Source organism: Salmo salar, chromosome 13 (genome assembly GCF_965601325.2).
Source record: "Salmo salar chromosome 13, fSalSal1, whole genome shotgun sequence".
Classification (NCBI taxonomy): domain Eukaryota; kingdom Metazoa; phylum Chordata; class Actinopteri; order Salmoniformes; family Salmonidae; genus Salmo; species Salmo salar.
In genome coordinates, this window is record NC_138303.1 from 32,487,328 (window position 1) to 32,501,919 (window position 14,592).

The following is a 14,592-nucleotide window of genomic DNA, read 5'->3' on the forward strand; positions in this document are numbered from 1 at the left end:
TTTTTTACATGGCACATATTGCACTTCTACTTTCTTCTCCAACACTGTTTTTGCATTATTTAAACCAAATTGAACATGTTTTATTATTTATTTGAGACTAAATTGATTTTATTTATGTATTATATTAAGTTAAAATAAGTGTTCATTGTTCATTCAGTATCGCTGTAATTGTTATTACAAAAATATATATATAATAAATAAATAAATCTTCCGATGAATGGGTATTGGCTTTTTTTTGGTCCTCCAATAATCGGTATCGGCATTGAAAAATCATAATTGGTAGACCTCTAGTCCCTACACCCTAACCATTTTAAATTCAATGGAGTTGGGACGTCCCAAGGATCCCGAATGTCACGGAGCCAATTGAATCTCAGCATACGTAGTACAAGCAACCCAAATGAGGAAGAAGTTGGTGGATGTATTGGGCTCCCGAGTGGCGCAGCGGTCAAAGGCACTGCATATCAGTGCTAGAGGCGTCACTACAGACCCTGGTTCGATTCCAGGCTGTATCACAACCGGACGTGATTGGCACAGCTTCGTCCACCATTGCAAATAAGAATTTCTTAACTGACTTGCCTAGTTAAAAGTTAATGACTTTTTTTACAAAAATAAATAAATATAAACACAAGTACACACACACACACACACACACACACACACCACACACACACACACACACACACTCACTAAAAGCTTTTATTAAAAGTATGAAGGACCACAGTTGTACAGGACAAACATAGGCACACAGTAAGCGGTTATAGAATTTAAATTTTTACAAGAATCGACTGATGTTGCTAGCAAATCCCACGACCAGTTATCAAAACTCAACTCCGCCTCGATATAAGAAACAGAGCTGACCGTTCCTCAGCTATCTTCATCCAAGTTAAACTGGTACATGGTTCCCTCATGAGAAACCCATTTCATTCATCAACTGAGACTGCATTCGCAAACTGCATTCCCACTTTATGAAGTGCAACTACATGGCATCTTTACTTGTTGGTGTTACATGTGAATACACAGTAACTCATTTGAAACCACAGGCTACTTGTCCAGTTTCCATTCAGTATAATTATAGTTTCATATAGCGTATCTGCATAGTATTCAGCGGAGTAATTATCTCATTCTGGTTACTGACATAGCTGTACAGGAACTAGATGGCATTTAGAGGAACTATAGGGCATAATGAAACAATCAGGAAAAACAAATGTCACCCAGGACATAGAGCAAGTACAAATACATTCCTATTCAACCATGCATTCATGTCTTACTTTACGGTGTCTATGTTACTGTAAATCATATTGTTTATATGCACTTAAGTTAAAGTCCCCCTCCAGATTAAAAATTATATGCAGAGTAGAACCACAGTAATATACACATATTACATTTGAAGGGATACTTGGCAATGAAGCCCTTTATTTACTTCACCTGAGTCAGATGAACTTGTGGATACAGTTGTCTTTGCATGCAGTTTGAAGGAAGTTGCTAACTAGCACCAGCTCAATTGCTAACTAACGTTAGCGCAGACTGGAAGTCTATGGATATCTGCTAGCATATACCCATTAACTTCCAGTCATTGAGCTAACGCTAGTTAGCATTGGCTAGCGAAACTACCGCTAACTTCATTCATACTGAACACCGAGACATACACTACATGACCAAATGTATGTGGACACCTGCTCAAGGAGTCGGTCCCCCCTTTGATGCTATAACAGCCTCCACTCTTCTGGGAAGTGTTTCCACCAGATGTTGCAACATTACTGCGGGGACTTTCTTCTATTCAGCCACAAGAGCATTGGTGAGGTCGGGCACTGATGTTGGACGATTAGGCCTAGCTCGCAGTCGGCGTTCCAATTCATCCCAAAGGTGTTCGATGGAGTTGAGGTCAGGGCTCTGCGCAGGCCAGTCAAGTTCTTCCACACCGATCTTGACAAACCATTTCTGTATGGACCTCGCTTTGTGCACGGGGGCATTGTCATGCTGAAACAGGAAAGGGCCTTGCCACAAAGTTGGAAGCACAGAATTGTCTAGAATGTCATTGTATGCTGTAGTGTTGATTTCTCGTCACTGGAACTAAAGGGCCCATAAAAAAACAGCCCCAGACCATTATTCCTCCCCCACCAAACTTTATAGTTGGCACTATGCAGTCCGTTGGCCTGCCAGATGGTGACGCGTGATTATTCACCCCAGGGAACGAGATTTCACTTCTCCAGAGTCCAATGCGGCGAGCTTTACACCACTCCAGCCGACGCTTGGCATTGCGCATGGTGATCTTAGGCTTGTGTGCAGCTGCTTGGCCATGGAAACCCATTTCATGAAGCTCCCGACAAACAGTTACAGTGCTGACGTTGCTTCCAGAGGCAATTTGGAACTCGGTAGTGAGTGTTGCAACGGAGGACAGACGTTCTGTGACCTTGTGTGGCCTACCACTTCGCGGCTGAGCCCTTGTTTCTCCTAGTCATTTCCACTTCACAATAACAGCACCTACAGTTGACCAGGGAAGCTCTAGCAGGGCAGAAACTTGACATGCTGACTTGATGGAAAGGTGGCATCCTACAAAGGTGCCACATTGAAAGTCACTGAGCTCTTCAGTAAGGCCATTCTACTGCCAATGTTTGTATATGGAGATTGCATGGCTGTGTGCTTGATTTTATACACCTGTCAGCAATGGGTGTGGCTGAAAGAGCCGATTCCACTCATTTGAAGGGGTGTCCACATACACTCTATATACGAAAAAATACCTAAGTATCCCTTTAAGCGTCAATAAATAAATGTGGAGCAAATCGGCGACATTTCTTATAGAGTGCCATGGCATGTCGGGCACACTTGTGGTGGAAGGGCGGCTGCGCTGTGCAGTTACCTTCAGACTCTAGTTCCAGATCTTGAGGAAGCTGTCCCAGGACCCTGTTGACACGGCCATGCCGTCGTCAGTCACACCCAAGCAGCTGACACGGTTGTCATGTCCAGCCAGGACACCTAGAAAAAGAGCAGGGTCAGCGGTTAGAAGTCAGACCATGATATATCACAACACGCTTAGCCAACGCCACTCTCTAGTCACTCAGTTTGACCCTTAATAAATGATTCCATTAAAGACCTGGCTGTGTACTAGTTCTATTCTGTTGTATATTGGAAAATGCAGTTACTAGGAAATGTTGCTAGTACAAGTGTGTGTGTGTCAGACCCATCCCATCTCTTATCCAGACCACATATGTAATCAATAGAACTGAACAATTCATGCCTCTGTGGGAGCAGATCAACTGCTGGAGCAGGCTAAACAGCAGGGGCTTCATCCACAAACCCTGCTGCTGTACAAACTAGCCTTCACTTGTACAATCGCTGTCATGGATTTAACAGTGAAAACTCCCTCTAGCCAATGCTTACATCAGTCCTATGCTTTTGAACCAACAACAGGAAGTCTAAGTGCTCAATTCTGGAAAAGGGTGGATAATTGGGAATCCTCCTGTTCAATCTGCTTTATATCTTCTGTCTAGTAATGCTGCATGTCTGAAGTACCCCTGCTGTGCTTGAGGAACTAGCCTGGCTACAAAACTGACCCATTGCGTGGCTGCAGACGGTACCACCGATGTGCTCAACTAAATTAACCCTGCTGTCATCTGATACTTACTGAACCCCAGTCATTTCTGTACCACAGAGACCACTAGGCACTCTAAATCAATGTCCCTTGGGGACTCCTCACATCACTACTACCGTAGAACCACATCTAGTCCATTTCAACATCCCCACCCCCTTCCACAAGCCCTGGCTCCACAGGCCTACAGCATTTTGGCTGATGACATCAAATATAGGTGTACAACTGTCGCAATAACATCCAGAACCTAGCTTGACCACTGCTCCTCCACTGTACCCCCGACTGTCGTCATCATGGTCGCCTCAAAGTATGATGAGGTGGCCCATAGATTTAGGGTGAGTTAATGGTTAGGGGGGGGGGGGGGGGGGGGGGGTGTTTAAGGTTTGGGAGTACTGTGCGTTAAACCCCTCACACCCGCCCGCTGTTCACCTGCACGGTCGGCCTTGAGGCTATCCCACACGTTGCAGTTGAAGTCGTCGTAGCCGGCGAGCAGCAGGCGGCCGCTCTTGGAGAACGCCACTGAGGTGATGCCACAGATGATGTTGTCATGGGAGTAGACCATCAGCTCCTGGTCTGCGCGCAGGTCAAAAAGCCTGCAGGTGGCGTCGTCTGAGCCTGTGGCAAAGGCGTTACCATTGGGGAAGAACTGGGAGGGACAGGAAAGAGGGGATTGGGAGAGAAAGAGAGGGGGAGATGGTGTGAGGTTTGTCTGATAATACCTTCCTCATCACTCTACGTGCGGTGTGTGTGTGTCAGTGTGTAATGCGCTAGTGCATAATGGTTGCCATGGCATTATCAAGGTGGGTGCTCTACATTGATAGTGAGTTCACCCTTTCATAATGTAAAGCGCTTGGTATTGACCAAGTGACCATGCATACTAAATACACAAGGGACAACAGATACGGATGTGGCATGTCCACATTCACGCATCACAAAAACCACCCTTAAGCATGCTAGTGTATATACAATGTCCGTATTGAAGTCTCTGTATGTCTGAATGCAAAAGAAAACCGCTGGCGTGGTAAGCCTTCTGCCGAAAAGCTAGTGACTAAAGATACTGACGCCACAGGTTAGAGTGTGCGGCTCCGTTTTGAGTGGAAGTGTAGCTACACAGGTTGAGTGGAAGTGTAGCTACACAGGTTGAGTGGAAGTGTAGCTACACAGGTTGACCGGTGGTCGGATCGTGTGATTGGCTTACGCAAATGGCATTAATGTCCGACTCGTGCCCGGTGAAGGTCTGTCGGCACATTCCTTCTCTGACGTCCCAGAGCTTGGCGGAGGCGTCGCACGCCCCGGACACAAACAGCCTCGTGTCGGGTGCAAGCGACAGGCTCATGACATCGCCGGTGTGGCCGGCGAACGTGGTCGTCTGCTGGCCCGTCTCAATGTCCCAGAGAGCACTGGGGGAAGGAGAGAGGCAGGGCGAAGAAAAAAAAACGTTTGAGGAAATTGGAGTGACTGTTTTCTGTCATACTCTTGGGATGCATTCAGATTCTCGCCATTGCGTTTAACCTCAATTTTAAACAGTTTAGAGCTGGCATATCCACTCAGTGAACATGGGAAGGGGGAGGCAGGCAGGCACAGTTCCCCCACTCACCATGTGGTATCTCCAGAGCTGGTGACGATCTGGCTGTCATCCACGAAGCGACAGCAGGACAAGTAACCTGGAGGTCACAGCAGAATTAAGTCAGTCAGACAGTCAGCACTGAGAAGCAGTCACAACACACAGGGGAAATGGTCTAAAGATACAAGGAGGAACTACATTTAACTAGATTAAAGGCCTTGACCCGGTATGTACATTATAGGCCTTACCACCGAAAGGGTACAATACAAATGAAGACTGTATAGGAAATTAATGTGTGCAAGTACAACAGAACCCACTCAATAACACAAACATGCCTTTTCACAGTGAGCTGACAGACATGGGTCCTGTCATGTTGTGAGACTGAAATAACAGTGGAAATGAAAGAATTCAATACTTCCAAGGTACTGGTTAATTTAAAAAAAATCTTGTGCATAAACAATACCGGTCATGTAAACTGGTTGTTAACCATGGTCTATCCTGTGTCACGGGTGAGCTAACTGTGTGTGTTTGCATGTACAGTGCCTTTAGAAAATACTCACACCCCTCGACTTTTACCACATTGTGTTGTTACAGCCTGAATTTAAAATGGATTATATTTAGATATTTTTTGTCCCTGGCCTACCCCATAATGTCGGTGGAAATCAATTAAAAATGAAAACGCTGAAATGTTTTGAGTCAATAAGTATTCAACCCCTTTCTCAGCAAGCCTAAATACAGTGCATTCGGAAAATATTCAGACCCCTTCGCCTTTTCCACATTTTGTTACTTTACAGCCTTATTCTAAAATGGATTAAATAAATGTTTTTCATGATCAACACACAACACCCGATAATGACAAAGCAAAAACGGGTTAAGAAAAAAAACAAATACCTTGTTTACATAAGTATTCAGACCCTTTTGCTATGAGACTCAAAATTGAGCTCAGGTACATCCTGTTTTCATTGATCAACCTTGAGATGTTTAAACAACGTGGAGTCCACCTGTGGTAAATTCAATTGATTGGACATGATTTGGAAAGGCACACACCCGTCCATTTCAGGTCCCACAGTTGACAGTGCATGTCAGAGCAAAAACCAAGCAATGAGGTCGAAGGAATTGTCTGTAGAGCTCCGAGACAGGATTGTGTCGAGGCACAGATCTGAGGAAAGGTATCAAAAAATGTCTGCAGTATTTAAGGTCCAAGAAAACAGTGGAATCCATCATTCTTAAATGGAAGAAGTTTGGAACCACCAAGACTCTTCCTTGAGCTGGCCGCCCGGCAAAACTGAACAATCGGGGGAGAAGGGCATTGGTCACGGAGGGGACCAAGGACCCGATGGTCACTCTGACAGAGCTCCTCTCAGGAGATTGGAGAACCTTCTATAAGGACAACCATCTCTGCAGAACTTCACCAATCAGGCCTTTATGGTAGAGTGGCAAGACGGAAGCCATTCCTCAGTAAAAATGCACGACAGCACACTTGGAGTTTGCCAAAACACACTTAAATACTCTCAGACCATGAGAAATAAGATTCTCTGGTCTGATGAAACCAAGCTTGAACCCTTTGGCCTGAACGCAAAGCGTCACATTAGAGGAAATCTGGCACAATCCCTACTGTGAAGCATGGTGGTGGCAGCATCATGCTGTGGGGATGTTTTTCAGTGGCAGGGACTGGGAGACTAGTCAGGATCGAGGGATCGCTTAACGTAGCAAAGTACAGAGATCCTTGATGAAAACCTGCTCCAGAGCGCTCAGGACATCAGACTGGGGCGACGGTTCACCTTCCAACAGGACAACAACCCTAAGCAACCAGCCAAGACAAGGCAAGAGTGGCTTAGGGACATGTCTCTGAATGTCCTTGAATGGCCCAGCCAGAACCCGGACTTGAACTTGATCGAACATCTCTGGAGAGACCTAAAAATAGCTGTGCAGTGATTATCCCCATCCAACCTAACAGAGCTTGAGAGGATCTGGAGAGAAGAATGGGAGAAACTCCCCAAATACAGGTGTGCCAAATTCGTAGCATCACACCCAAGAGAACGCAAGGTTGAAAATCACTACTCAGTACTTTGTTAAAGCACTTTTGGCAAAGGGTCTGAATACCAATGCAAATATGTTATCAGTTAGATTTTTTTTTATAAAAATGTCTAAATATCAAAAATATCATTATGGTGTATTGTGTGTAGATTGATAAGGGGAAAAAACTATTTTATCCATTTTAGAATAACGCTGTAACAACCAAATTTGGAAAAGGGGTCTGAATACTTTCCAAATGCACTAAGTTCAGGAGTAAAAATGTGTTTAACAAGTCACATAAGTTGCATGGACTCACTTTGTGTGCAGTAAGTGTTTAACATGATTTTTTAATGACTACCTCATCTCTGTGCTCAAAGGGAAATTCAATGTCTGCTTTAAAAAAAAATATATATATATATATATATATATATATTCTTTTTTAAAGCAGACATTGAATTTCCCTTTGAGCATGGTGTATCAATATACCCAGTCACCACAAAAATACAGGCGTACTTCCTAACTCAGCAGCCAGAGAGGATGAACACGGCTCTGGGATTTCAACAAGAGGCCAATAGTGACTTTAAAACAGAGTATAATGGCTGGGAAAAGAAAAAAAACTGAGGATGGATCAACAACATTGCAGTTACTCCACAGTCATAACCTAATTGACAGTGAAAATAAGGCAGTAAAGTAATACTGCAAAAAATGTGGCGAAGCAATGAACTTTTTAGGCCTCCCGAGTGGCGCAGTGGTCCAAGGCACTGCATTGCAATGCTAGCTGTGACACTCGAGATCCTAGTTCGAGTCCAGGCTCTGTCACAGCCGGCCACGACCGGGAGACCCATGGGGCGGCGCACAATTAGCCCAGCGTCGTCCGGTTCAGGCGAGTGTTTGGCCGGCAGGGATGTTCTTGTCCCATTGTTCTTGTCACTAGCGACTCCTGTGGCAGGCCGGGCGCAATGAACGCTGACAGTCGCTGGGTGTACAGTGTTTCCTCCGACACATTGGTGTGCCTGGCTTCTGGCATAAGCGGTATTGTGTCAAGAAGCAGTGCGGCTTGGCTGTGTTTCGGACGACGCACAGCTCTCGACCTTCGCCTCTCCTGAGTCCGTAAGGAAGTTGCAGCGATGGGACAAGACTAACTACCAATTGGATATCACAAAATGGGGGAGAAAAAGGGGTGAAAAAAAATAATTTAAAAAATGCTATTATATTTTTGTCCTGAATACAAAAGTGTTATGTTTGGGGCAAATCCAATACAACACATTACTGAGTACCGCTCTCCATATTTTCAAGTATAGTGGTGGCGGCTGCATCATGTTTTGGGTATGCTTGTAATTGTTAAGGACTGGGTTATTTTTTTAGGGATAAAAAATAAACCGAATGGAGCTAAGCACAGGCAAAATCCTAGAAGAAAACCTAGTTCAGTCTGCATTCCACAAGACACCGGGAAAGTAACTAACCATTCAGCAGGACAATAATCTAAAACCCAAGGCCTTGCAGTTGCTTCCTAAGGAGACAGTGAATGTTCCTGAGTGTCCGATTACAATTTTGACTTAAATCTACGGCAAGACTTGAAAATGCTTGTCTAGCGATGATGAACAACCAATTTGACAGATCTTGGAGAATTACGAAAAGAATAATGGGCAAATGCTGCACAATCCAGGTGTGGAAATGGCAAAGACTCACCCAGAAAGACTCACAGCTGTAAACGCTGCAAAAAGGTACTTCTACAAAGTGTGAATACTTATGTAAATTAAATGTCTTTATTTAATTTTCAATACATTAGCAGAACATTTCTGTAAAAATATGTTTTCACTTTGTCATTATGGGGTATTGCGTGTAGATGGGTGAAGTAAAAAAATATATATATTTTAACCATTTTGAATATAGGCTGTATCAACAATGTGGAATAAATCAAGGTGTATGAATACTTTCTGAAGGCTTTGTATACATGCATATATATATCCATATCATGCATATATATATCCCCCCCCCCCCCACACACTCACTCACACTCGCACTCACTCACTCACACTCACACACACACACACAGTGGTAGCCTTGTGGCCACTAGGGGTGACTATCGTACCTGTGTGTCCGGCCAGCTCACGGCTGACACGCACGTTGCCCTCGCGGGTCTTGAGGTTGTAGATGGAGCAGATGTTGTCCAGGCCTCCACAGGCCACGTAGTTCCCAGAGGGAGCGTAAGCGCACGTCATCACCCAGGAGGAGCGCAGCGGGATGGCGTGGACCTGAGGGAGACCAGGCGGGCGAGGGAGGCAGAGAGTTAGAGAGGGAGCATGGCTCCGGGTCTGATTGATTCCCGCATGGACCACATTTACTAGGTAGCCAAGCTTATATCATACACTACATGGCCCGAAGTATGTGGTCACCTGCTCGAACATCAAAATGATTGCATTAATATGGAGCTGCTATAACAGCCTCCACTCTTCTGTGAAGGCTTTCCACTAGATGTTGGAACATTGCTGCGAGGACTTGCTTCCATTCAGCCCCAAGAGCAATAGTGAGGTCAGGCACTGACGTTGAGAGATTAGGCCTGGCACGCAGTGGGCGTTCTAATTCACCCCAAAGTTGTTTGATGAAATAGCCAAATCCACTAATTTGAAGGAGTGTCCACATACTTTTGTATATATAGCGCATGTCACATATACTGGATATCCTATGTCACAGTCATAAAACAAAATGGTGGAAAATTTCAATTTTTTTTTTGTCTTTAGGCTAAAAGAAAATGCACTCAAATGTGAAAGCTTCTTTTTGATTCTTCAAGATGTGGCCAGGCCAGCCTTACCTTGTTTGTGGTGTAGCTATCCCAAATAATGAGTTTACCATCCTGGGAGGCACTGACTAAAAGCCTATGGGGCAAAAGGAGAGCAACGATTAAACCAGTGATAAACGAAACCTTAAGACACACACACACACACACACACACACACACACACACACACACACACACACACACGACTGGTTCCCCCTATGAACATAGGGTGGAACCATGTGTTGCATTTTCGGGGCGGTGGTGGTTTCCAGGTGCTTTTATGGCCGGGGAGCATCTTGCTGCCATCTGGCCGAATCAAAACAGAGTCGCCACAGAAGCCAGCATCCGATGCACAGAGGTTGGGGCACACTGGATCCCTCTGGACCTGCTCAGCTTATGCAAATCCTATCTACCTGAGACGCACAGTCTAATAAACACATGCTAACACAGACATGCTAATGCACACACACGTTAACACATACTAAACACACCCACCACTGTACTCTAAAACATCCCCATCATCCCTATCATAATAGGACATGGCAACTTTGTAAACAATTCATTTTGACCCGGCACTTATTTGCTGAAATCTGGGATGTTGCCTGGCTGTTAAAAAAAGGGACAGGCGGCTATTTGAGAGACTGCATTTAATGGAAGTTATACAGTGTATAAATGTATTAACGCCCTATATTATGGATGTGGTGGGTGTCAAAATGCAAGAGGGTTAAACAAGAGAAAGCTGCTAGCTTTAGCTCTGGCAGTAATTAGAGGCATACACTTCCTGTCTATGTGGTTTGAAATCATGTGCTGTTAGTGGAGGCTGATGAAACACTTCGGTGTTTGCCTCAGAGAAATCCCTCTTACACCTTATGTAACAGCGACAACACAGCCTTCGTGAGCCTCAGGTACACTTGCCTTACAACTCTTGCACACTAAACTGTTGATTGCTTGAACTGGAGTGTCAAAGTAGCACGTTTGGGGGGAAAAATTATGTTAATGTCTTAAATAATGAAACCGGGCTCGTGTTGATTTATTTTTTGCTTTTGGGAGGGTTGTGAAAAAGACACTTGGTGGAATGTTGACTTTGAACCAAGTTGTGTGTGTCAGTGTCCACTCTGTTTCTCCAGAGTGAGTAAAATGTTTAACGGAGATTGCGGCGCATTACCAAACTTTTTAAACATGCCTGCAATAAAGCAGGAGTGGAATACATTAACTAGCTCTCTTCTGCTAGCTTAGCGCCGCTCCGTTCACTTGCATTTACTTATTACACATTGGCATTTGGATTACTTCTGCTTTTCCATTAGGCTACCGAACCTCGACGCAGATGGAGGCATTCCAAGTGACTGTTGAGGCCTTGTTGTGAATGAAAAACAACCAGATAGAATCAGAGATGTACCTTGTTGACGGCGTTTGACAAATACTAAATATTGTCTGCTGCGTTGCACAACCTGAAAAGGCAGCAGTTAAAACTCACGCTGTCCAAGATAATCCTGGTAGGAAGTAACTGGAAATGTGGCTGAGATGGTTTGGCGATTGACAGACTCTCATTGAGGGTCATCATTGAGGGGGTTGGGCTAGAGACTGGGACGCCATCTTTTGAAGGCGTTCCTCTTCACTAAGTCTATGGTTCATAAATCTGTGGTGTAAACCTGAAGGAGTCCTGGGCTCATATTCATAAACCCTCTCAGAGTAGGAGTGCTGACTTAGGATCAGTTTGGCCTTTTCAGACCAATGAAACGTACAATGAAAACAATAACAGACATGTTGACTTGATCCTAGATCAGCACTCCCACTCTGACAAACACATTGGGCACAATTCAGACTTAGGAAATGTACGCCTTTGCTACGCACTTCTCAGTAGTTCGTATTCAGACTTACCTTATGTAGGTGTGTAACAGGTTTTACAGGCATGGTTCCCTTGTGCGTGCTGAATAAATGTAATTAAAACTCTGAAAACCCTCCCACTTGCTGGCCAACAGATTTTCTCTTGGAGTTTGCATTGAATAGAGTTTTCAGTACATTTATCTTAAAGGAAAACTCCACCCAAAAACTATATTTTGGTATTTGTTTCATAAGTCCATTGTTGACATAGTCCCAAATGTTTTGCTTGTCAGCACTCAAGTTTAAAGATACTATATGTAACTTTCAAAATACAGAAATCATCCCCGTATGATGCATTTTGAAATCATCCCTGTACGATTTCTGTATTTTGAAAGTTACACATGACTTCTTACTAGTAATACATTTGTTTTAGAAACATTATAAAGCTTGCTCATCAGTTTTTTCTGTGTTTTGTTGGTGTAATTTTAGAGGGGGGAAAATATTTTGGCTGGAAAAAACATTGAGTGGCTGGTAGATTTTTAAAACTACCTGCCACAAACGGGAAAGTGCATCAAAACAAAAAGGTTATGCCCTGCCTAATATGATCCACTATTGTTAGCGACCCTCAGGAACAACTACACGGACATCACAGAGGAAAGGTAAAGACTATAAATTGAAGGAAACGAACACTAAAGTGACAGTTATAAATGCATGTGGGTATTACTGACGGTGGCTCCCCATAGGCCTACATGACCATGTTATGATTTTCAGTTTGATTCCATATGACTGATTTCACATTCATCTATAGGGATCATAAGGTAAAATCTAAAATAATTGCTGTGTGTATTTACAATTCCGTTCTAACAGAATACTAAGCTAGCTCTTATCAATTTATAAATTACAGTGCATGGAGATTATCAGAAAAAAATTAAGTTGATGCGCTTTAAACTTGGAACCACAGGTTCGCGTGACCTTATTCATGGTTCTCACGCGTAAAGGTGGTAGAATTATTAGGGCATTAAGTCAAGGTCAGATTACGGTGCATCTGTAGACACACCTCCACCCCAAATGAATAGCAGGTGAATAGCATACTATTCTCATGCATAAGTTCAAGGTCAGAATACGCAATGAGAGAAAAATGCATAAAAAGGGAATTAGGTTCCATTTACGCACGCATAACGTGAGTTGGAACTCCCCCCTTTATAAACTGAGTCAATTAAATGAGAGCCACAGGGCACGGGGCTATAAATAGCAGTGGGAGGAACACTGTGCAGAAATAGCACCCGACTCCGGGTCAATACTTCTTTTCATTATGCCTTCTCTTTGGACAGCTGCACTTCGCTACAGGTAGACTAATTCGATTATTTAACCCACCAAAGCAAAGACAAACATTAGGGCTGGCACAATTACCGTATAACCGTGTAACTGACGGTCATGGATGAAAACCGCTCTGAAAATAAAGTGAACTGTAAAAAAATATATAAGGGGGGGGGGGGGTGTGTGTGTGTGTGTGTGTGTGTGTGTAACAAACAGCCAACTGGGCATTTGTGAGGTTGAGTCCGTTTCTGCCATAACGGACTCTTAAACAACGTGAAACTTTTCTTTGTTACTCTGTTGCCTGGGCGATGTCCCCGACAATGCAGCAGCAGCACACAGAACGAGAATGAATAGAACGGTCAGGGTACCTCTAACCCTGGAAATTTCACTGGTAAACTCATGGGTACACACGCAATGGCTGCCTGGTATTGTGATGCAATACTTTTCATGGTAATGTAGAATGTTAATTTCAATGATGTGGATCATGCAATGGATATTTTTTGTTGTTGTTGCAATGTCAGTTGAATGAACAAATCACAGCACATATTTTACTTCCTGCTTTTCTCCTATGGGGACACTTGCAATGACCGCCAGTCCATCCATTATGCCATCATTGACTTGAATGAGGATTCCCGTTCTATTCATTATTTCTCTATGGCAGCACATGCAGTCAGGAGCGGAGGAAAAAATGTGCGTACATTTATTTTTTGCTATTCTAACTTATTACGGTGAATTACCATCATCCAAAATTACATGACAGTCACAGCCATAATACATGTTAACATAAAATGGAGGGGTGACTGATGGGGACTAATTCTTTTAATAATTTTTCTGTTGCGTCATTGTGAGCTCACCAGTTAAGAATGGTCTATTCTTTTAATTAGGGTGGGGCGATAAAAAGGAATCGGAGCAACAAAGCAGTTTGGTGTGTGTGGGGTGTGGCATCTCTGTGGCGCGAAGCGGCACACCTGCGGTATTGTAATTAGTTGGCTGGTTACTGAGGTGAGGTGAAAGCTGCAGGACTGGGCTGGGGGCTCCTAGGATGCCCCCCTATGCTCAGGAACACGGGAATCACCAGCACTGACTGGCACTCAGGGAAGAGCAGCCAGCAACACCACAAACAAAGGACGACTCCATTTTGAATGTTTTCCCTACCCGCATATACCACCCCTTACACACACACACACACACACACACACACACACACACACACACACACACACACACACACACACACACACACACACACACACACACACACACACACACACACACACACACACACACACACAATGATACCGGCACAAACACAGTACACATGCGACACAAACATAGAAGCGCACACAAAAACACTCCTGTGACCATATTCACACACAAAAACCCGTGTAAGTTAACTATTTTGCACAAACACACACCATTACAGAATTTCTTTTGGGGGGGTAGCCATCTTGGAATAATTTTATACAGGAAAACTACACAAGACAATTTATACAGAGAACAACTTTTATG

The 14,592-nt window shown here is 43.9% G+C and overlaps 1 protein-coding gene across 2 annotated transcripts in view; it reads right to left on the reverse strand.

The window, feature by feature from the left end:
- Positions 1–14,592, reverse strand: part of LOC106566880 (guanine nucleotide-binding protein G(I)/G(S)/G(T) subunit beta-1) — a 71,247-nt gene that overhangs the window by 9,223 nt on the left and 47,432 nt on the right. For both annotated transcript variants that reach the window (XM_014135411.3, XM_014135412.3), the window contains exons 5-10: positions 9,979–10,042; positions 9,259–9,421; positions 5,184–5,250; positions 4,785–4,986; positions 4,016–4,232; positions 2,858–2,973 (exon numbers count right to left, since the gene is read on the reverse strand). In XM_014135411.3, the coding sequence (XP_013990886.1) occupies positions 2,867–2,973; positions 4,016–4,232; positions 4,785–4,986; positions 5,184–5,250; positions 9,259–9,421; positions 9,979–10,042 (820 nt within the window). In that variant the 3' untranslated portion in view covers positions 2,858–2,866. The remainder of the gene's footprint in view (positions 1–2,857; positions 2,974–4,015; positions 4,233–4,784; positions 4,987–5,183; positions 5,251–9,258; positions 9,422–9,978; positions 10,043–14,592) is intronic.